The sequence below is a fragment of the Micromys minutus genome (assembly GCF_963924665.1).
Source record: "Micromys minutus genome assembly, chromosome: 18".
Classification (NCBI taxonomy): domain Eukaryota; kingdom Metazoa; phylum Chordata; class Mammalia; order Rodentia; family Muridae; genus Micromys; species Micromys minutus.
Window position 1 is genome coordinate 26,736,130 of NC_137953.1, and position 24,617 is coordinate 26,760,746.

General features: G+C 43.2%; 2 protein-coding genes across 3 annotated transcripts in view; one reads left to right on the forward strand and one right to left on the reverse strand.

The window, feature by feature from the left end:
- PLEKHA8 (pleckstrin homology domain containing A8) overlaps positions 1-9,026 on the reverse strand; it is a gene marked incomplete at its 3' end in the record, with an annotated part of 41,650 nt that extends 32,624 nt beyond the window's left edge. The window contains exon 1 of the mRNA XM_080932620.1: positions 8,916-9,026. Coding sequence (XP_080788746.1) covers positions 8,916-8,955 — 40 coding nt within the window. The 5' untranslated portion in view covers positions 8,956-9,026. The remainder of the gene's footprint in view (positions 1-8,915) is intronic.
- A 2,172-nt stretch (positions 9,027-11,198) lies between these two features.
- FKBP14 (FKBP prolyl isomerase 14) lies at positions 11,199-24,348 on the forward strand (the record flags this gene model as incomplete). Of its 2 annotated transcripts, XM_080932584.1 has the most annotated exons (4): positions 11,199-11,524; positions 14,438-14,589; positions 17,188-17,315; positions 23,379-24,348. In XM_080932584.1, 4 exons carry the CDS (start codon positions 11,328-11,330, stop codon positions 23,535-23,537), a joined length of 636 nt encoding a protein of 211 aa, XP_080788710.1. In that variant the 3' UTR covers positions 23,538-24,348. The 2 variants fall into 2 exon arrangements, with proteins under 2 accessions (XP_080788710.1, XP_080788711.1); XM_080932585.1 differs by lacking the exons at positions 11,199-11,524; positions 14,438-14,589 and adding an exon at positions 16,029-16,107.
- Between the last annotated feature and the right edge of the window lie 269 nt (positions 24,349-24,617).

Here is a 24,617-nt window from a genome sequence, read left to right on the forward strand (position 1 = left end):
CTCTAGCTTTAGCTGTCCCCACAAAACTTTTTCGTGAGTTTGAATGTTTTCCAGCAGTGGTGGCAAGCTTTCAAAACTGACATGTAAATCTTTGTCCACCTGGAGAGCAACAGAAAATTCAGCTTTTCCCCAGATTATGTAAGACCAAGTGACCAATGTTTAGAAAATAAAATTAAAATTTATACAGAATTGACAAACTTTCTGAAGTAGTATGCCAAAAATTAACTTTTACCATAACAACTATAATTTCTATGTTATTTTAATCCATGTTACACAGCATTGTAGTGGTTTGAACAAGACTGGCTCCCATAGGTGCGTATATTTGAATGCATAGTCACCAAAGAGTGGAACTATTTGAGAAGGATAGAGGTGTGGTCTAGTTGGAGGAAATGTGTCACAAGGGGTGGTGGGATTGGAGGTTTCAAAAAACTGACACTAGGTCCAGTGTTTCTTTCTGTCTGCTGCCTAGAGATCAGGATGTAGCTCTCAGCCAATGCACTAGTGCCATATACTCTGCCATGCTCCCACACATGCTCATCTACCATAACAGAGTGATCCTCTGGAACCCCCCAATTAATGCTTTGTTTCATAAGCGATAATTTGGTCATGGTATATTTTCATAGCAACAGAACAGTGATAAAGACATGCATTGTTTATTATATAAATGAATTAAGAATAATTTTAAACTGAAGCAAAGCATTTACTGATCTCAAGTAATCCTGACTTCCACAGCCTAAAAGATTGCCATATCTAGTCTCAGTCATACCAGATTTCCCCAGAGACCATCTATACTTAAACATCTCTAGCAGAGCCCTACACAGGAAGTGGTTAGCAAAGCCTTGGGCTCTTGTACCAGGTCAGTCAGTTACTGAGGAGGAGGAAGAAGGTAGAAGAAAGAGCTGATCTCTATATAATAAGTGAACATAGGCCAACAGAGCAAAGGACCAAGTTGCTTGCAATGCCAACTCCATGGCCCCAAATACCAACAGTTCAGCCTGTAAGAGGTAAACCAGTATTGTTATTAAAATCTCAGTAAAGACACCAGAGTAAAAGGTAACATTTAGCCTCCTCTAGAAACAGCTATATGCAATGTGATCCTCCACACCATTTGAAGTCACAGCCTCAGGGCAACCACTTGAAAACCTGTATGTTCAAATCCAAACTCAAGTGGGAGTAAATTTTCATGACTGATAAGATCCTCCATCAGACTATAGTCTCTTAAGCACAGAGACCCTGCTCAGCTTCAAACAGTGGCCTCAGCACTTTCAAAAGGTCCGATGGATAAGAAGTTCAATCTCAATAGGGTTTTCTCAGATGAATAAATGAAAGGGGAGTGATGGCATTAAGATTTATGAAATATTTTCTCTGATATTTAAAAATAAAGACAGCTTCTTGTCTTAGAACATTTCTAGCTGGAGGAAATGAAGTGCATTTTCAAGCAAATATTCTGCTTCCTGTGATATGATAGAATACTGAAAAAAATTAGTTCTCTGTAGCAGTATTCTCCATACAGTTTGCATTTCTCCAACTTTTTGGGTACTGCCACATACTCTGCAAGCCTGACACAGGATCAAAGAAAACATCCAGGCACTGTAGCATTTAGATGCACCTTGCTTGTCTTTTTTCTTCTATTTTGTACACATAGCTTGTTTTGTTGTTGTCTTAAATCTAGTTCTAATGGAATTTGGCTGACTTTTGCCTAGTCTAAACAAAACAAAAGTGATGGTAACAGGAAGTGGCAATAATTAAGCACCAAGAATGCAGCCTGAGAACAATGATCCCCAGGCTTCTTCAGTTCACAGATCTAAGACTCTAGATCACTTCCAACATACCCAACCACATCACACAGCAGGAGGAGAGCGGGTGGCACTCTGACGGAGACCACACCTAACATCGACTAGCCATACTCTTCTGCTTATTTTGTTGTCCCAATCATATGGCTGGAGGAAGGAGCAAGGCACTACTGGGGAACTGTGCAAACCTTTAGAGGTGTGGTCTGCTGGGAAGTCTCTAGGACAGGGGAATGTCCCTTTAGAGGACTGTGGGACCCTAAAAATGAACTGTTTTGTTTCCTAGCCATGAAGTAAGTGTTCTGCTTTTCCACATACGTGTCCCATGATGGGCTACCTCACTCCAGGCCTAAACAACAGGACCAACAGATCACAGACTACAACCTCCAATATTACAAGTCATCTCTTTATAAGTTAATTATCACATGAATTTCACCACAATAGCAAGAACTGAACAACACACCCTGTCACTGAACCCAAAATTGTGCATATAAAAGTTAATCATTAGTTATCTACATGGGAAAGAGATGAAGTTGTACTGCACCTCACTTCAGACATGAAAGTCAACTCAAAATGAACCAGAGATCTAAGTGAGGAGCAAAAACTACATAAAAAAAAAATACATCTGTATCTTGATGGCCTGAGGTTAGGCAACAGTTGATATTAATGGTTATGGTATTAGAAGTATACAAAAGAAAATACCTGATAAATTAAACTATATGAATATTTAAAACTTTTGTGCTATCAATGACACCCTTAAGAAAATGAAAAGACAACTCACAGAATAAATACTTAAAGTCATACATCTGATAATAAATTGGAATCTACATTAAAGAACATTACAACTCAATAAGGATAGCTGGGCAGGGACAGAGAATGCATTTAATCCCAGCACTTGGGAGAAAGGGGCAAGAGGAACTCTGAGTTTGAGGCCAGCCTGGTCTACACAGTGAGTTCCAGGACAGTCAAGGCTACACACAAAAAAGCGTTTTCTCCAAAAGCAAATCAAAAATAAAAAACAGAAAACCAACTCCATAAAAAGAAAGCTAATTAACAATGTAAATAGACATTTCTCAATGGCTTATAAGCAAATAAGAAGATGATCAACTATAGTTATAGTATAACTTAGCTATACTATAGTTAGGGACGCATAAGTCAGAACCATATAACAACTCAGGTGAAGTAGGGTTAGCTGTAACATGAAATAAAGTAACAAGCATTAGTTAGGATGTAAAGAAACCGAACCTTGATTGCTAGTGAGAATGTAAAGGGGTGTAGAGACTAGAAAACAATCTGGCAGCTTCAAAACTGTTAAAAGAATTATTGTACGAATCCACTTCTAGACATATACATCAGGAGAAATAAGACATCTATACAGAAAAACTTGCATACAAATGTTCACTACAACACTATTCATAAGAGTCCCTAGACACAACAATCCCAATGTCCATCTAGTGAAGAACAGATATGCAAAACACATACATGAAGTATTATCTAGCAATAAGAAATGTATCAATACATACTACAACATGAATAAGCTGAAACAAAAATATGCTAAAATCATGTGATTTGTTTGAACAGTCAGAGTCCAGCTGTTAGCACTGTTCTTGGAGGTTGTGGAACTTTCTGGATGGGACCTAGCTGGCAGAGGTGAGGCTTGAGGATTAGGAGGCACCTCCACTTGTGGTCCGAGCTTTCTGCTCCATACTTCTGATGCCAGAGCCAGGCTGCTCACGCTGCTGTGCTTTCCTGAGCATGATGGACTGTGCTCCCTGACCTATGACCCAGAATAAATCCTCTTCCTTTTAGTTCTTGGCATCAGCTATTCTGTCAATAACAAAAGAAAATAACTGACATAGAAAATAGACCAGACAAATCTATACAAGTAAAATGTAGGTTGCTAAGGACAGGAGGAGACAGGATTGTAAAAATGCTCTAAAACTGCTGGTAGTAATGGCTGCACTCTGTGTGTATACACACACAAGTTACTAACCTATAAACTTTACAAGGAAGCGTATCTGAGTTATTATTTCAATAGGATGTTACAATTACAACAATAGAAAACATGAACAAGACCATGACCCCCCAGCCCCCCCTTTCCCACGGCCCCCCCCCACCCCTGTCACCACGTTCCAGATATCCTCTGGGCAATTACACAGCATACAGAGTGAGAGACATTTCTAGCACCTGGAGGAATGTCACAGTGCCTCTGCCGCACTGGCAGTCACCTTGCCAGCATGATGAAAGATTCTGTTGTTCCTGGAGTGCAGTGCCATGATTGTGTTTGTACCCAACTTGCTGCAAAAGCTTACAGCTGGTCAGGGCTTGAGGCACCGGTGCTCCTGTCTGCAAAGTGTAAAGCATAGCCGGAGAACTTTCTGTAGCTCAACATACACCAAGTATTCAGTACTCAAAGCTCCCCTCACTCAACTCCTCCCTGGCTCCTCCTCTCAAATAGACCTGTATTCTAGGTCAAACATGCTTCAAATATAGGTACATTATGAATCAGCTAGCATTATATAATGATCAAGCAGGAGGGACCTTTGACAGTGTTATGTAATGGAGAAATGACTCTGGAGCCATCTATTAACTGTGTGACCTTAAGCCCAGTCCAATGCTGTGATTCAGTGTCTTCATCTCAATCTCAAAAGTGGAGATGATAAAGGCTTCTCAACATTGCTATTAGGTCTAAATGCAAACTGTTCACAATGGTGGTAAACACACCATAAAGTGACGATGTGCTTTTAAGTAGTATTCTTAAAGTTAAATTGGGAAATCAGATTCCTTTTATTGGGGGAGACACTAAATTTTTTAAAAATGGCCAAGTGACTGGCACTGGCAGTGATAAGGCTGCTGCCCACGTCCCGCTCCTGCCAACCCTGTCCAACAGCCCTGCACAGATGACACTGACTGTATTTTAGGTTTTGAAAGCCATTAATAATGAGAAAATGGTGCCTAACACCTGTACACTGTGCATGTCACAATGCATATTGTTCAGTTCCTTTTAAACATCCCGAATTTTTTAACATCTGGAAAGAAATTTCAACAACAAATCACTGAGTGTTCACTATTCTGTACTTCAAAGAGCAAGATGGCCCCAAAGCTTTTCATTTTTCTTTCATTTCCCATTGAAGAAGCACAAGAAGTACTGAAGAAGCCTGGTAACTGAGTGAAAGGGGCCTTTCTTCTCCTTTGTTCCTGCCTCCTTGGATTACACTCAGGCTATAAATTTAGATGCTTTTCTTAGGATCTGAGAAACTTTCAGTAATAGATACCCATAAAATAACCACAATGTTTCTCAAAATACAGTAAACGTGTTTTGAGACGTGTAAAGAAAGAAGGTCTTACTAGGCAGTCCAGGCTGGCCTATAATGCCTCGGCAACCCTCATACTAGGATTACAGGCACATGCCTGACAAAAACGAAATGCCTGGATCTGGATCTGTTTTGCATGGTAGGCAAGCTCTTCCACTGAGCTACAATCCCAGACCTATAACTAGGAAATGTTGTATGCTGAAAACAGAGTAGCTCATTTAAATTACACACACACACACACACACACACACACACAACTACACTACACACCACTTACACAGGCCCTGGTAAGGCTTCTCAAACACCCTGACATATTTGTTGCCTCAAGTCAGATGGCCCTTCCTCTTTAAGAACTCCAGGTCCCTATCCTGTTTAAATCCCTCACACAAGCACTCTTAACACTAATTCTTCCACACTGCCTCCTTCTGTGCCCTGCCTTGGCCCACAGGACTCAACCTTCTGGCTCTATTTACTAAAGTAGCCTTCCTCCAACAACCCAGGCTAACCTCCTGGGTCTCTAAGCTGCCTCCAAACCCACTACACACATTTGGAATCGCTTCCAACTACGTATCCAATCTTTCTTACTGGCTAGACCATAGGCACAAGCGGCCAGGAGAGCTGTTGGCCTGTTCAGCATCATTTGCCCTGTTCCTAGCATAGTGCCTATGCAAACAAAAATATCATCATGGTTTGCAGGTGGTAAAAGCATGTGCCCAGCAATACTAGGCCCAGGTTATACCTTAAAAAACAAAACAAAACAACAACAAAAACATGCCCCAAATACTCAAAGGGTGAACAGATATACTGAAGTTTTCCACTCAAACTTGACACAGCAGTTTTGTTAGCTTGTCTGTGGTAAAGTTTCACTGTGTAGTTCTGGCTCTCCTAGAACTCATCAAGCAGACTTGGCTTGGCTTCAGAACTCTAAAATATTCACCTGCTTCCCAAGTGCTGGGATTAAAGGTGCACAACACCACACTGTGTGCAAGACAACTAGAATTTATTAAGCTTTTCATAAGCATAAATACACAAGTTACGTAAAAGTAATTGGTTATAAGCTCTTTGTGGAGAAAAAAATCAGAAGGAAAGAAACCCTGAACAGGGATATGTATCTTAAAGTAACTATATGTAAACTATAAGCAAAAAAAAAAAAAGTTTTGAAATAACCTCCATACAGCATACATTGGAGTCATAAAGCACAGGGTAACCAAACGGGTACTCACCTCAACCCTACTGGCTAGCGTTCCTAGCACTGGAGTTACCGAGCACACCAGCAGTGGGAAGCCTTCATCAGTATCACTCGGTTGTGATCCCTACAGGCTACAATGATAACCCTCCCTGGTACATCAGTGGCTTGAGTGTTGTGGGCATAACTAACCACTTTCTGACTGGACCTAATGGCCGCTCAATGAAATGGAAGCCATTCCTGGTGCTGTTAACAGAGCCAAGAGTATGTGGTTACATAGGTGGTAAGTCCAAATTCAGGGCTATAGCATTTAATCAACTTCTGTAGCCATCGTCATAACTAACAGACCCATGTGTTGCTTATCAGGGAAGTCTCTCATCACTGTAGATAGCCATTAACACAGACCCTCAACTAGCCAATATGTAAGAGACCATGGAGTGCTCAGTCCAAAATGGAACAAGCATCACCCCCTCTTCCTAAGGCTCTGGGATCTTAGTGGAAGAGTAAGTGAAAAGACTGTAAGATCCAGAGATGGTAAAAAAAAAAAAAATCAAGGAAACAAGTGTTTTCTGGACACAACAACACAGTTGCAAACATGCACTCAGTGATTATGACAACCTGCTTAAGACTTGTGCAAGCTCAAGCCAGACAGAATCCCAGCATCGAGGGGGGAGGGAGGTATGAAAACCCAGCACTGGCTGAGGAACTACTGAAATCTGATAGCTGGTGGGAGAGGGGGTGTCAGTTCTCTTTAATGGTGTGATCTTTAGCAGCCCCCCCCCCACTCAAGAGTATCTGAACAACATTGACTAGGGGAGATGGAGAAGAAGAGCAGGAACAGGAGGACCTCAATTTGGGTGGGGAGTGAGGGTAAAGAGGGTGGGTATGGGAAGAGGAATGAACATGAGTAAAATGAGCTGTGTGACATTCTCAAAGAACTAATAAAATACTATCTTAAAAGCAGAAGCTTCAGAAGAAAAGAAGTAATGTTTCCACCTAAGTTCATCAGCCACTCTCCAACAGCAGCTGGTGGGAGACCAACCAGCAAAGAGGAGCAGAGGGAACAGGGACCCATGTGATCTTCCTAAACTAGCACCATTCTCTTCCAAAGTAAGACCATGTCTAACGAAAGGCACTGCGCTGGCCCTCGATTCTAAGCATTTCCAGAAGAGTAGTCAGTGGTGTGACAGCCTTCCCTGAAGAGTAAGTGGCATGCAAGCCAGAGCAAAAGCAGCAAAGGCTCCAATGCCCATCTTTAGGGCTTCGACCAGAAGCCACTCAACTATAGCTCTTCCTTAAGGAAGAGTAGACTCTTACCATTAAAACAGATAACACAGGCAAGAGAGAACAAAGACGCCCAAAGACAGCTAGAAAAAAAGCTGTTACAATGAAGAATACAGAAGATGAGGAGAGAGTATTTTACTACCAAAACATTCCATACAGAAAGGGGAGGGAAAAGAAGAAAGGAATTAAGGTGGGCCAGGAGAAGAAAGTTTTGTGTGTGTACAGCGGGTAGGAGTAGGGAGATGTCCACAAGGGGTAAAGTTGATTCCAGGGTTTACAATTAAGATACATACTTACCTCTCAGTGTTTAGGACGACAGAATGGCCTGGCAATGCCTTCTCTTAAACTACACGCTAATCAGCTTCTAGCAATCAACTGCAGTACAGCTTTGAGTTCTTCCTATCTAAACTAATCTCTCTGCTGCCATCACTGAAGACCCTTGAAGGGAAGGCCAGGTCTCCTTAAGGAAAACCCTTCCCACCACGCCCTTGGTAGAGATTAAAGGAAAAAGAAGTAACTGTGCTAACTACTACACCACCCGGAAAGAGATACCAGGTACATGCTGGCAGGTGTACTTCCGCCTGTACTGTGCCATGACTTCCTCCAAGTTACTCTGCCAGCTCTTGTCAAGCCACATTCATCTGTCCTTACTCCAGACCTGCCCCATCAAAGGATGGGGGAACCTCAACCTAGCTTCTGCATTCCCACTGACCCGTGAAATGTTAACCCATTTCCCATAATAAAAAGTTTAACTTTAAAACGCCCCCAGCACGGTTCATATAGCATAGAATTTATTAAATACTGGCTGCTCGGATGAAAACAACGCTCACTGAGAATCATCTTCACAGCTGAAGAATAGCTCTAACTTCTAGATAGTTGGAAAGTGCTTCCAAGAGCTAAAAAGGAGGTAGGGTGCTATTTTAAGCCATTGTGCCAGGCAAGACTAGGACACGGTTGCTAATATCTGCATTCATTTTATGACAGAGTTCTGAAACAAAAGAAATATTTGGAGAGAAAAGCTGATTGCCAGCGTACATCAGGGCTTAGGGCTGCGTGCGGAGCCAGAGTTCCACTACCTCAGTCTGCAGGGGGATGACCCTGAAGGTGCCGAAGGGAGAGTGCGTGGACACTCTGGAATCCAGGGAGTTGCTGGCACTCCGCACCCTGCAGCTGGGCTGCGGCCCAAGCAAGGCCGCCCCCCGCCCCAAATTCGCGAGATTGGGGTGGACCCCGAGGCGGACCCGGGCTGCAGACTTCACCCGGTACCCCAATCTCGGTCCTGGCCGCGAGCCGGCGGAGGGCGCCGCCAGGCGCACGGCACACACGGAGGCCGGCACTCACCGCTCAGGTAGTTGGTCCACTTGTACAGCACGCCCTCCATGGCGCCCGCGGGCCCCTCACCGCCCCGGCCCGCAGCGGGGACGCCGGGCCGGCCTCACATCCTGGGCCCGGGGGCGGGGTCGCCGCGACAGCCTGGGAGCACCAGCTTCGGGTCCGGGAGCTGCGCCTGCGCCTGGCGCAGTCGGTGTGGACGCGGCAGAGCGGCCGCCAGAGAGGCGAGGGAGGCGCGGCCCCTGAGGCAGCGGTCGCGGGCGCCTTCCTGCGGCCACTGAGCCCACAGCGCCCGCCCCGGCGCGCTCGCGCATGCCCACTGCGCCGCGCGCACGCTCCCAAATCCACGCCGGGGTTTGGCCGCGGCGCAGAGGGACTGGCTGGCGGGCGGGGCTCGGGAGCGCACGCGGGTGGCGGGTCACCCCTGCCCTCTAGGCTACCGGGGGTCCAGCTTTTAGTTTCAAGCTTGTCTGTGGAGAGCGATCCGGGCTGAGACCCAGAATCCTCGGATGAGGCCACTCTGTAGTGCGTTTTCGGATGCACTTCTGTTTAAGGCGCTGTTCAAACTGTGGGGCCTCTTGACTGGAAGCTTGGTCTTCGGACCGCTGGCATTGACTTCACCTGAGGTTCTGTTAGAAATACAATCTCGCCCGGGTTCCAGACCTTTTGGATCAAAAATCACCATCATCGGCACTTTCACAAGCTCCCCGAGGGGAATTTCTGTGTACACGAAAGTATGAAAATGCACTGTTGTCAGGAATTTTATTCAAGAAAGTGTCAGGTTAATGGAAGGTGAATGTTGAGAAGCAGCATAATTTAACCCGAATATTAGTGTTACAGAACTATGCTCTGAAGGGCTAAAGTGTATCACCCCCTTAATGTAAGGGCGGCAGGTTTAGTAAATTATATGTAACCAAACTGGTTATTTGCCTGAACCGTGAACCTTGTTTAATGCCCTGTTTTGGTTGTTTTGTGTTTTGTTGTTGTTTTGTTGTTTTAATCTAGAGTTCCTCTTTTGGTGATTTCTAGTTTCTTCTCAGTCTGCTGCAATGGACTACATCTGAAATTAGGGCAGCCATTCAGAAATAGGAACTTAAAACTGTATAATTGTTAAACACAAATGTTATTTATCTCTGTGTCTCTGTCTCTCTGTCTCCCCGTCTCTCTTCTTTCTTTTCTTTTTTTTTTAAGAAAGACATCCTTAGCCATTATTTACTTCCCACCAAAGTCACGTAAGTGAGGAATTATTAGCAGTCATTCATTGACAGCAAAGTTTGTAGAATGAAATCAGCTCAAATCTTAAGATGGAGTGCAAGCTCTTTTCGGCCAAGTGCACTTAAGCAGAACTTCTAGACTAAATTTTTTTTTTTTTTTTTTTTTTTTTTGAAACCTTGGTCCGAGCTAATTTTTTGCAACTTGACACAATAATCTAGAGTAATTTGGACAGAGGAGCTCAGAACCATAAGGTTTGCCTGTCGGCAAGTCTCTAGTGCATTTTCTTAATTATTGATGTGGAAGGGTCCAGCCCACTGACAGTGGTACCATCCATGGTCAGGTATCCTAGGTGACATAAAAAGCAGGCTGAGCAAACCAGTGAGCAGCATTCCTCTATGGCCTCTCTATCTGCATCAGTTCTTGCTTCCTGGTTGCTGCTGCTTTGAGTTCCTGCTCTGACTTCTCTGGATAACGGACTATGATAGAGAACTGTAATAGGTAAAAACCTACCGCCCCCCCCCCCCCAAGTTGCTATTGGTCATGATGTTTTAACCCAAGAATGAAACTCTAAGACACTGTCTAAATGGGGGAAATAACCACATTAAGTTAGTGAGAATATTGCACCAGAATGTGCTTTGTGAACCTTAAAGCATCCCATTAGGTCCTTAGACTTTATGTTCTAAATTAGGAACCATAGTTCTGAGCCTCTGTGTCATCTTGGAGAAGAGTGCTTCCCGTTGTCTGGTCTTTCCTGTCCCTAGTTGGAGTACTTCACAGAAACTAGGCTTACCCCATCCCTGAGGATGTTCGCCTGCATCCAGCTGACTTACTGAGCTGGGAGAACTTCTAAAGTGCCGGCTCTAGGATTGTCCGAAGGGCACAACTAGAGCCCGGAGTCCAACAGCACGCAGAACCACTACATTTTTGCAGTGCCATTGGCTGGGAAGGTGCCTGAGGGACAGCACCGCCAGCCAATGGAAGGACGCTCTTCCCAAGCCGCCGCCTTATCAGAGCCAATCATGTTAGGATGGAGCTTTAACTCTTTAATGTGAGTTAGCTGTATGTGTAAAAGTTCCTAGTAAAAGTGCCACGTCTTCCTGGGAGTGTGTCTGTTGGGGGAGTCCTGAACTTGCCTTAAGGTGTCCTCTGCTTTCGGCACATTTTTAACTCTATGAAGTCGGGGGGCCTTTCCTCTGCTTCGGTAACATGAAGTTTTTCTTGTGGAACGCGATCTTGACACTGTGGGTCACGGTTTTGAGTGGAGCTCTGATTCCTGAGCCAGAAGTGAAAATCGAAGTTCTCCACAAGCCATTCATCTGCCACCGAAAGACCAAGGGAGGGGATCTGATGTTGGTCCACTACGAAGGCTATTTAGAAAAGGACGGCTCTCTGTTTCATTCCACGTAAGTAATTGCGCCTAAAGGCAGAACGATAAAGGGCCCAACCTTTCACACCAGCCCTCCTACTGTGAAGCTAACAGTTCCTTTACCTCTACAAACTGAAACATAAAAATGAAACACTTGCTTCACTTTGGAGAAAATAAGTTGCCAAAAGCCAGTTCTATAGGTCAAAACATTGAAAGGACTTCCTGGAAACATGTAGTCTTGATAAATTAATCTCCTTATAATTTTATTTATAAAATTACATCTAGAGTATCCGAGGTTTTACAGAAATACTTAGGTTATAATTAAGCAGTAAGTAGAAAAGGCTTAAAAGAATTTTCTGTCTTAAACTGCATTCTATAGGTAAAATATCTGATCCCCCTTTTAATTGTGCACAAAAGATATTAAAATGTGTCGTTTTCCTTCAAGAGCAAAAATGCAGTCATCTATTTGCCGGCTTCTAAAAGACACACAAATACTGTTTCAAGTGACCTGCTTCACTTTCTGGCAGGGGGCATTTTGGCCAAGGCACAGGATGACAGTTACTCCTTCTAGAAAGTCAGGCATGGGTATGGTTATAGAAGAGTAGAAGGCTTTCCAGGTGGTTTACACTAGCATTTCTTTTCTATAAACAAAGAAATCTGCAGGTAATGTTAGCATGTGTAAGGGTCTCCATTCAGAAAGTACTTGACCAGCACTTCCTTAGGGTCTCTCAGTAAGTTCATCTTCTAGTCATCTGCATCCATTCATTCATTCATTCAGCCTGTGAAGCCACACCTCAGGGCCTGCAGATGCAAAGTTCACTAAGAACAAGTTCTGGTCCTCCAGGAGCTTACCACATGCAGAGAGGAGGAACACAGGACCGGGCTCAGTTTGTAGAGGGTACAGGATGTCCAGAGGGCTGGAAAAGCATGACAGCCTGAGGCCAGTTGTGCTGATCAGGGACACAACAGCCTTGAAAGTCAGGAGTGGACATTATCAAAGCTGGACAGGAGATGGAAAGGATCTCGCAGATGCGGGAATCACGTGAGCAAAATTGGAAGCTTTAACTCACTTCAGATCCTTCGGTTTGGTTTGTTTTAATAAACTGCTGTGAGACATGGTCTCTGTGAGGCTTAAGGGTAGTGAATGACAGTCTCCAAGCAGTTGGCTCTGGTAAAAGGTTTCAAAAACAATTTCTCAGAGCTTCATCCTTCAGCCCTTCTCCGTGAGGCCAGTGCACAGTAGATAGTAACCAACACTGTGACATTGGGCTTCAGAATATCAGCTACATCCTTGCTTTCAGTCTGATCCCTTTCATGGCTAGCCTTATCCTGAAATAGGACACTTTCCTTATTGAAAGGAATGAACTGCCTAGGAAGTCTCAGGTGCTAGTAGTTGAACTGTTGTAGTCTCTCGGGATGCCTGGGCATTCAGACTGTTCCTTTCCTCTCCAGGATTCTCTGAGTAGCCCCATAGTAGGTCTTTGCAGAAGGTCTGGGCATGAGTGGAGATTTAGGGTGAAACAGCCTTTTTCATGCATCAGAACCATCAGTAAACTGTACCTCAAAAAGGCTGCAGACAGGGAGTGAGACACCCTTGTCTCTAAGTCCGGGTGCAAATGGACCTTCAGGTGTTAGCAATACATCTCCTAGCCTTTTATCTTTCTTCTCAAACTCAAGACATTCCCCGAGTTTTTCCTTGGTCTCTTGCCTTGTGGAAAAGTATGACTTTGTCATTAATAACTTGAACTTAGGGGTTAGGTATATCTGAAGCCAAATACACGTACACGTGACATCATTTTCTCGGTTCAGGGGCTAATACTGGAATAGTTGACATCCTGTCTACAGGTTCTATGTCCCTCCATTCAGATCAACTATAGATCCAGAATATTTGAATAAAGTAGTTATTGAACTGTGGGACTTTGTATTGTCATTGTCCAGTGTAACAATTATTCATATAGCATTTGCGCTATAATCTGTGCAATCTAAAGATGGTTTAATGTACACAGTAGGTTATATGCAACTACTGTGGATTTGAGCTCCTTGTGATTTAAGGTACAGAGGACCAAATCCTGGAGACAATTTTCCAAGATACCTATCAATGATAGGGTTGTCATTGGAGTTAGAGACAAATTTACAATAATACTTACCTTAAAATACTTGTTCAAATTACTTTTCTTTACTAATTTCTCTGCCCTTCTCAAGTGTCTTAGTCAGGGTTTCTATTCCTGCACAAACATCATGACCAAGAAGGAAGTAGGGGAGGAAAGGGTTTATTCAGCTTACACTTCCACATTGCTGTTCATCACCAGAGGAAGTCAGGACTGGAACTCAAACAGGTCAGGAAGCAGGAGCTGATGCAGAGGCCATGGAGGGATGTCACTTACTGGCTTGCTTCTCATGGCTTGCTCAGCCTGCTTTCTTATAGAACCCAGGTCTACCAGCCCAGGGATGGCACCACCCACAATGGGCTGGGCCCTCCCGGGCTTGATCACTAGTTGAGAAAATGCCTTACAGCTGGATCTCATGGAGGCATTTCCTCAGCTGAGGCTCCTTTCTCTGTGATTAACTCCAGCTTGTGTCAAGTTGACACAAAACCAGCCAGTACATCAAGCTAGCTCAGTTTATGAATTTTGCAGCAGGAAGAGTGGGCAGGAAACTGAATTGTTATAAAGAAGGTGTGTGTGTGTGTGTGTGTGTGTGTGTGTGTGTGTGAGTTTCTAATCCAAGAATTTCTGTTTTCTTTCGTTTCTAAGTTCATAAGCTTAACCACTGATGGGTAGAAACACATGAAGCACAACAAGGATCTTTGTTTTTAAGTCACTAAAAAGCAAATCTCTAATGTATATCTAATGTATAGAGTGCTTACCTAGCATGCACAGGGCTCTGCTTCGATTTCTAGTGGATAAACAAAGTGAGCTTTTAAAATTCTGCTGTGTTTTCTTTCTGGCAGTCACAAACATAACAATGGTCAGCCCGTCTGGTTCACCCTGGGCATACTGGAGGTTCTCAAAGGCTGGGACCAAGGCTTGAAGGGAATGTGTGTGGGAGAGAAGCGAAAGCTCATCATTCCTCCTGCCCTGGGCTATGGCAAAGAAGGAAAAGGTAAAACTGTACCCCTCACTGCTGTGCAGCTCCCAGGATATCCTCCCTCCCAAGGGGAAACCTGCCAAGTTGCTTTAGCAATGCAAGAAGAAAAGCCATCCAACAAACATGTCTCAATGATTCGAACATTTGGCATAGCTTCATCGGATGCAGTTGCATGGGTATATAGCTCACAGCTAGGGAGCCTTCCACGCTGTTGCTCTCATGGGTAGAGTCACATTCTCGCTTTTAAACATATTTGCAAAGTTTTCAATCACTTAATCCAACTAGTTAACTTATTTATTGGTTTTTCAAAACAAGAGCTTCTCTGTGTAGCTCTGGCTGTCCTGGAATTTGCTCTGGAAACCTAGCTGGACTTCTAACTTGGAGATCCGCCTGCCTCTGCCTTATGAGTGTCCGGTGTGTGCCTATCTCAATAGTTTAATATAAAATAATGAATTGGCTTGAATTGAAAATAATTGTCCCCATATTACAAGCAGGTGGGCTGATCCATACAGCTTTTGTACCATTTTTCCCCCAAGGCATTGACACCTGGTATTTTAGTTAAATTTATACAGCACTCCAAAGGCTGTTGGGTGATGCTTATCAGCTGGCCCAGAGTGGTTTCTTCACTGAAATCTGATCTGGGCCAATGGCCAGATCTGAAGACACAGGATTGTGAACCAGGATGTCTACCGCTGTGTTGTTGGTAAAGCAACTGGAACTAACTTAAGTGTGTTACAATCAGGGCTAGCCAAATAAGATGCAGCTCACTTATTGAAAGTGCCGTTTGCAAAAAGTTAAAAAAAAAAAGTATGAAATGTGTCTGATGTAAAAGTAGCAAATAGATTTTCTGTCTGTCTAGCTTTCCCCATGGGAAGTATGTGCACATTGAAAGTGGCTCACAATGAATAAAATAGCCATAGTGTACCATGATTCTGAGAATCATAGTGTACCATTTCTGAGTCAGTCTTCCAGATTCTCTATGAAGAAAATGTAGTGCTTAGACAGAAGAAAAGAATTGTAAGAGGCCATCAGAAGCAGACAGAGAATCACTGATGTGGTGTAACTAGACCTCATGGCACTTTTCAGCCAAGCACAGCCATTGACAGAGCAGGGATGACGATTCCTTGCCCGTTTCCTAGGGAGGTTAAATGCTCTATGTGAGTATGATGTACTCCGAAGCAGGACTAGCTGTCTAAGCCACGTTCTCTGGCATGGCTATTAAACACATTCAGCTCTAACTGTGTTCTTTACAGAAGAAAATGGAGCATCCTAGGAGAGGTTTTCTAAATGCCTAGGTGTAATCTTTCTCTTCCCGTGTCTCTGGTCTGTGGGTGGCACATTTAGTTCAGCTTTCCTTCCCAGCATGCAGATCTAAGTCTGGGTTGTTTCCTTTGGTGTTGTGAAACTAATTCTTCTAATATGTACTTACCACTAATTTTGTAGTATTTTAGTACATGCTTGCATGCCTCCTTGGAAAGATACCAGCTTTCCCACGGCCTAGTGTATGTCCCTTTCCTGTCTCCACCGGCAACGGTAAGCTTTGGCTCCTACTGTGAGTGTTTACCTCTTAGAAACTGACTACCCTCTCATAGAACTTTGGGAAAATGGGGACACAGTGAAGACTTGTCTAACTAGTGTCTCCTGACCTCTGTACCCTGACCTTTGTACCTTGACCTTTATATTAAATAGAAAAAGCAAATTAGAAAAAAATAAAAAAGGCCTAAAATTCCAAGAAAGGTTTGTCTCTTTGACTCTTAGTTGAGGCTTTTTGTTTGTTTGTTTGTTTGTACTCTCAGATTTTAAAAGGCTTTTTTTTTATTTTTAAAGATGTGTTAGTTTCCTTTCAGAAGTTGATTTAGATTTCCATTTTCTGACTAAATGTCTCAGCAAATAAATGCATAAAGTCCTGTGTGAGAAGGTATCCTAAGTTGTTGGAAAAAGTTTGAATTTTCCTTTATTATTTTTAAAACCATAAAAATTATATCTCTGTAAGATATCAAGCACTATTTATCAAGAATAACCCGAGGGTTTTATTTTTGTATGGATTTTTCCCCCTTTGTTTTTCCCATGGATGCCTAAGGTAGGAAGTTATCAATCACTTTACAGATAAGGAATGGGGAGCCTAGAGGTGGCAGATGTGAATTTCAATTGTGCTCCATGTCCACAGAGCTCACACTATTGTATACTGCCTCCCAGTGGCAGACACTGCAGTGCCAACCCCTTGTGCTTGAAGGGTGGGACTTTCTGATCTAAATTAACAAAGCTCTTATACTGCCATTCAGTCTGAATTACTCAATTTCTATGTAACGTGAAGGACCCTAATTATACGTGAACATTATCGTCGAGGCTTTTAGGGACATCTGCATATACACCTGTATGTGTGTTCTATTGCTACCCCGAACACAGTGCTTTTCTTCTGCCAGTGTGGGTTGGTTATCCCTTCTTGTGTTCTTTCCTGGGTAAAGTGTGATTATAGTAATAAGTGACCCACTACCTGACAATTGCAGAGAGCCTCTTCATTTCATGTAGTCAAAATGTCTGTCACCATAGTTGATTTTGTTATGAATCTTTTGAGATCTACTAAATAAAATTTTCTCTACCTCCTCATATCAGGTAAAATCCCCCCAGAAAGCACACTGATATTCAACATTGACCTCCTGGAAATTCGAAACGGCCCGAGGTCCCACGAGTCATTTCAAGAAATGGATCTCAATGACGACTGGAGACTCTCTAAGCACGAGGTGACCTTACCTTCTGCCTCTACGCTGTTTCTCTTCTACTTTTATTTTAAGCTCACGTTTTCTAGAAATACTTTCACTGCCGGGAAAAATAAGTTTTCTTCAAAGGAGTGACAATGGGTGTGTCAGCCAGACCTAGGGCAGGCCCCATGCTCAGAAGTATTGACCAACAGAAATCAGACTCCATGGTTTTAGTGGGGTTTTCCTTTTTATTTTATTATTTTTTTATTTTCTTTTTCAAGAGTGATTTTTATTAACTCCAGTATGGGCTTTTCTTTATAACTGTGCCATTTGATTTTCAAATAGTGTATCGACAATCTTATTCCATCATTGATTTTTCTGCAGGTTTTTGTCTTTTATGAACTTATTCCAGTGGTGGTGGTGGGGAAGGGGTTAAATGGGATTTATAGCAATATATTTACCTGGCTAGGCTGTAACTATTCTTTTTTATTTCTTCTTTATTAATTATTTTATTTATTTAGATGTCAAATATTCCCCTTCCCAGTCTTACTTCCACGAACCCCCACCCTATCCCCTTTGCCTTTAAGAGAGTGCTTCCCCACCCATCCACCCACTCCCCATCATCCCTCTAGCATCCCACTTCTCTGGGACATCAAGCCTATACACAGTGTGGGGGGGTCCTTCTTTAAGAGAGAGAAAGAACATGAAATTGAATGGAGGGAGAAAATCCGGGAAAAGTTGGAGGTTGTGAAAGAAAATGATAAGATATACTATACAAAGTTCTCAAAAAATAATCAATAAGGAAAATTTTTATTTAATTTTATTTTTATTTCGGCAAAAGATTATTTACAGCTTTTTCTAAAGTGCTTTGAAAGTTGCTTTGGGGGAGGGGGGTAGGAAATCACTGCTTAGGTAAAAGTATGTTGTTGGCTGAGAGGCGTGCCTAGTCTCCTGCCGCTTCCTTTCTTTCCTAGCTCAGGGTTGACTATATCTCAGCCTCAGCCTGGGATCTTGGAAAGCTTGCTTTTTTTCATGGTGGTAATGACTGTGTGGGACACACGTAGGTCCAGGGAAGGTTCTCGTGTGGGTGGTTTCTGCTCAAGATGGCTGACTGTTGGAAAGCTTTCGGAGTGCTCTCCAAAGGGGTGGTTTGCCTGGCCAAGTTTGTTGATGTTAGCCTCTGGAGGAAGGGATTTCTGCATTTTACACAGAGGGATTTTCTTCCTCAGCCACCCCAAGGCCTGACTTGAGGTAGGAGGAAGAAGAAGGGTTTCTCTGAGTCTCAAGCCTTTCCAGATGTCCCTGGCTGTTGTGGAGAGAGCATAGGTAGACATGTGCCTCGGTTCTTACTGAGAGGCCCCGTCCTTCATGCCTCATTCTGCTGTGCCCCCGGGGATGCTGGGTTTTTCTTTTGAATGTTTTGCTGAACTTCACTCTAAGAGCCAGGAACTGAGGGTTCATTTCTTTTTGGTTTGTTTTTGTTGCCTGTTGCTTCTTTTGATCGAGACAGGATATCCCTGTGATGTCCAGGCATGCCTTGACTTTGAACCTCCTGCCTCAGCTACCGAAGTGCTGGGATTTAGAGTCCCTGACACTGGGTTTCATATGCTGCGCCGTTAACAGTTAACTTTCCCCTTCTATCCAAGATAAATGATAATTCTCTCTCATTAAAAAAAATGATGTAACATTCTCATGACTTAAAAAAATCAACTGACACACACACATACACACACACACACACACACACACACACACACACACACACACGTATTTATATAAAGAACTCTTGGACTGGGCATGGAACTCAGTGTCCAAGCATTTCCTTAGAACGTGCAAAGCTCTGAGATCAACCCTCAGCACCTTATAAAAGAGTGTTGGCTGTGCCCATGTTATCTTCATCTTTCATCCTTCACTGGATCCCTCCACCTCATCTATTACTTTCTAGTGCATTTTTCCAGTGCTTAGACAAATAGATATCATTAGTTCACCTTGTCTTACTCAAAAGGTAGGGAAAATGTACATACTATTTCTTCCTTCACAGAGCATATCCTGAGACTGAGACTACATTAATCCACACAATAACTTTCCCTCCCCTGGGTCTCCCCTCATTACTTCTGTTCCAACTGCATTGTGTCACTTTACCCTAAATAGATAGCACATATTGACAGGTCACAGTCTGGGAAGAGAGGGCCGAGATCACTGGTCTAAACTGGCGGGTCACGGATGGATGGGATGGCAAAAGCTGATACTGGTTGGATTGCAGCTTAGTAATCCGTGAGGGGGGGGCGGTTGGAAGCAGCATTTTGGCTCTATGTTTTTATGTATGTGGTTTGTCTATGTGGTGTATGCACGCGTGCAGTGTATACACCTGTGAGTGTTAATGCAGAGGCCAGAAGAGCAGGACGCCGGTTGTCTTCCCCTACTGCTGTCTGCCTTAATGCCTTGAGATTGTTACTGAACCGTTTGGGCTAGTCTGGCTGCCTTAGCTGGGGATCTCTTTCTTGTTGTTGCAGCTGGGGTTGCAGACATATGCCCTTTTTGCAGTGCTGGGCATTTGAAATTGGGTCCTCATGCTTCTGCAGCAAATGGTCTTAGCCACTGAGCCATCGCCCTACTCCTTGATTATACTCTAAAGACAATAGAAAAGTGCAGCGTAGACACTCACAGGACCCTGCTTTGATTTTTAAGTTCACAGGGTCCTGATCGGGCTCTGCTGGTGTGGCCTCGTCACAACTGGTACATGGGTCTTTCTACTCGTAGGCATGGTTCAAATAAAACTGGAGACTAGAATCTTATTTGAGGAGGAATGTCTGGAATTCTGACTCTCCCTAGAGAAGAAAATCCGAGGAAACCAGTGAATCCCAAAGCAACCCTCCTTCAGGTGCACCGCTTCGTTTGGCTCCGACAGTAGCAGGCAGTACGTGCTGCTGAGCCAAGCTGGCCGAGGAACACAGCTACGGGACAGTTTGAGCTGGTGGTCCCTCTGTAGGCCCGCTGCTGACTGTGCTTTATTTGTCCATTTATTTCACCTGAGAAAGCTGTGTTCCTTGGCAGACGCTTTGGAAAGAGCTCCGGTTATTTGCAGTGAGCTTTAAGGCCAGAAAGACTTAAAAGCTCTCTCAGGAGGAGACTGGAAGTTACAAAATAAGTTGCACAACTGTTATGCAAGCATGTGGTGAACTTAACCCCATGTCACTACTGGACATGTTTCGAGGGTTCCACGATGGTTTGAGGCCAGTACACACACGTTTTTGGAGAGCCATAAGGAGAGCTGTAAAGCAGTCTCCAATGGATATGGCTTTTAAAATAAGTTTCCATATATGCTGAGTCATGTACCGGCCTGTGTGTCCTGCTGGCTAGGATGGATATGTGTCTTCACGGTGCCAGCTTCTACAGAGATAGGCTCCAGTGTGTGACTGCCCCTTCACGGGTCACCGTGGTTCCTACCGAGTGTGACCTTGTACTCTGTGGCTCTGACTTCCTGCATGTGTCCTGCGGCAGACGGTGGTCTGCTGGGCTGTCTGTCTATGGTTAAGCCGGTTTTGGAAAAGTTGGAACTAAATGAGCAGTGGGGGAATTTGATGAGTGAAAAGAGGGGAGGGAAAGAGGAGGGGGGAGAAAGGAGGAGGGAGAGAGGAGGGGGGATATCTGTGGTGAACCATTTGGAAATAAAAGCCTGGGCAGACTTAGATGAGCACAAATGTAAAAGAATACTATGAATACTAGTATACTAAAAGCATACTATGATATCTTCCCCCACAAAACACCAGCTTTTTCTTTATCTGATTTGATTCTAGCACATACTTGTTTCAAACCTCTTGCTTATGAAACTTAAAGCCTTTCTAAGAATGTTTTCTGATATATATGTATATTACATATCACGTATAGTGTACACATATTTAAGCTATTAACTTTTGATTAGTGCTCTATTTTTTGTTTTTGTTTTGTTGTTTTTGGAGACAAGGTTTTTCTAGGAAGACCCAGCTAACTCAGAGATCCATTTGCTTCTGCTGGTATCCAGGGCACGCACCACCGTGCCAGGCAGCAGAGTGAATTATCACACGTTTACTTCTGAGTTTCAGCAAAGTGAATTGTAACATTTGAGTAAGCCAGAAACCACGTAGCATAATTTGTTTAAATTTTTCTTTGATCATTACATGTCCCAAAAAAATATACACACATAAAAAAGCAGTTCATAAGAATGTTCCTCTTGGAGCTGTGATTAAGAGTGTGGACTGCTCTTCTAGAGAGAACCCAAGTTCAATTCCCAGCATCCACATGGCTCACAACTGTCTGTAACGCAAGTTCTAGCTGATCTGATGCCTGGTACCTTTTTTTGACCTCTGTGGGCACCAGGCATGCTTATGGTGCACAGACAAACATGTAAGCAAATCCTTATAAAATAAAAATAAATTTTAAAAAAACAAAAGAATTTTCTCCTTCTATAAGTTAAACTTTAAAATAATATTTTAAAAAAATCAAATCTCACAAACTTCTGGAAGATTTTATGATGCTAGCAATTTCTTTGAAGTGTATTTTATTCAATAGTTATAGTGGAAATCTTAATCACGGCTAGCAGAAAATGCAAGGTGCATGGCATATCTAAACATTTGGAAAGTTATGTTTAATTCTCTCAACACCATAAAACGCTGCCTAAACATTTTTTAAAGCCTACATTTTAATTTTCAATTAAATCGGAATGACAAACAGTTTGAAAGCCATATCAAATAAAACACCAAGACAAAGTTGAGGTTTTATAGCATTTAATGTCTGGTTCCCCTGCTCTATGCCCTTCGTGAGGGCTTGATGAGGACTTTGGCTGTAGGCACCCTGCAGCAAGCAGCTCTCTCTGGGCTTGTTCGCCACTGTTGATTCCCTTGTGACTTTAAGACTTCACGCACAGTGCTGTGGCAGTAGGCCTGACTGTACGGCGTGGAGCTAATAAAGAAACCACTTTCACGCTTGAAGAGTGTACTAAATATCATTTAGAGTCAGAGAATATTAGTGTATAAGCCAGGAATTTAAAATGCTTATAAATTGGAGCTGAGGTGGAAGGTGTCATTGAAGTCCTTGTCATTCAAACACCATGACCCAAGGTCCAGACCCAGAAGACAAGATGGGAAAACAGGTGGGTGTGGAGGAGTGTATGTGTGTGTAACCTTAGAGCTGGCAAGAGGAGACAGGCAGATCCCTGGAGACTGATAGCCAGTCAGAATGGCCCACTCACCAAGTTCAGGTGAGAGACTGTCTCAAAAATAAATCAAAACTCTAAAGAGCACATTTGAGGTTGGCCCTGGCCTCCATAAACACAAATACACACACACATACATGTACAACCCCACATGGACAAGCACTTCCATATACACAAATACACACACCCATGCATGTACAACCCCACATGGACAAGCACCTCCATATACACAAATGCACACACCCATGCACGCACAACTGACATGGACAAGCACCCACACATACTCCTCAGAACACCCACAAATTTAAATGGGCTGTGAACAACAGTCTTAAATGTTGGCTTCTTAATGTGAAATGATAAGGATAAAACGGAATCCGGCTTAAAACATGCAAATGGACTGGGGAAATGGCTCTGTGCATTCAGTGCTTGCCATGTAAGCTCAAGGACCTGAACTGGGGTCTCTACTACCGTGCAAAAAGTGTGGTAGTTCATGCCACAGTCCCAGCACTGGGCGTGTATGGGGGTAAGGGAGTAGAGACAGGAGATTCCAGGGGGCTTACTTGTTGGCCAGCCAGAGTGACAGTCAGTGAGCTACAGGTTCAGAGAGAGACAACATCTCAAAAACAGGCAAAAAAGCAGGTAATTGGTTTTAATAAAAACCCTTATATTTGATGCAGTGGTTTTATGCATGCACACACACACACACACACACACACACACACACACACACACACACACATATAATATTTTGATGCATTATATTTGGTGTTTCCATCATAACCATAAAACAAACGTTTGTTCTAATTCCTTTGGAACGGGTCGCAGTTATTTTTGTTCTCGCTTTATGTCATGGCAGTGATGCATTGTGGGACACTGATGAGAGCTAGTTATTAATGATAGCTGTTGTTTTGCAGGTTAAAGTGTATTTACAAAAGGAGTTTGAGAAGCATGGTGCAGTGGTGAACGAAAGCCATCACGATGCTTTGGTGGAAGATATTTTTGATAAAGAAGATGAAGACAAGGATGGATTTATATCTGCCAGAGAATTTACATATGTGCATGATGAATTGTAGGGAACTGCCTGCCATTTTACACACGTTCACTTCTAACGGGAAGGCAGCACCTTTAAACAAAGCTGTTTTCTCTTTGCCTTTCTTGTTTTTAGTTTTATATTATTTTTCTATTATTTAAAGAACCCCAGAGACTTTGTAAATATCCATATCCTTCTGTTAAGTTATTAGGCAGGGACGGTTGTCTCTGGGTAGAGGAATTCTGTGCTGCCTCTGTGTTCACGCAGGAGCTGGTTTTGCGTGCTTGCTTCTAGTGGTAACATATTGCAACTGGAAACACACCACAGCATACAAATGGGTGTAGCACAAACTAGTGTCCTCTACCTCCCTCTGTTTTCTTAAAGTTGAATTATTGGCAATAGTCCAAAGCTTGCTATTTTCATGTTATAGTGAAGTAGTTTTTCCTTTACCTGCTTTTGAGTCCCTGCTCGCAAGCAGGAGGAATATGGTGGACCTTATTCCTTAACGTCTTTGGCCTCAGTGGTTAGAGACTTCCTAGTGGCTAATAAACTATTACAATGAGTCAGACAAGTGATACATGTGTCTGTTTCCTTGAATCAATGCAGCAAAATATGATAGGCTTGGCAGAGAGCGGCATTTGTAGTCAGGGTTTACTTTTGAGGCTACCAGGTTAGCCTTCTGGTTCTTCCATAAATAAAGTTCACAGCTAGCATCTTACTTTGCAACAGTGTTGAATCACGAGAGAATTCAGTATGTCAGTGAGACTTTTCCCATTTCTGACTGGTCAAAAGTAAAGCTAACCAATAGCAATTACTATCAATACTTATCCTGGGTTTGAAAACTGACTTTTATCAAATTGGCTTTTATCTTAAAACAAACTTCCCAGATCTCCATTTGTTAGGAATAGCTCCTCATAGTTTGCAAGTGCACTCTTGCCTGACTGGTGGTGTCTGTCACCCTTGGGAAGCTGCTGGGTCTTTGGGTAATTCTTTATAGATGAGAAGAGAAGTGCTGTTCAGAGATTGGCTCTTGGTGCCTAAGCTGCAGAGGCACCTTCAGTCCCTGAGTGCAGCTTCCACTTCTCTGCTAATGAAGAGGCAACAGTTTGCTTATATCTCTTGG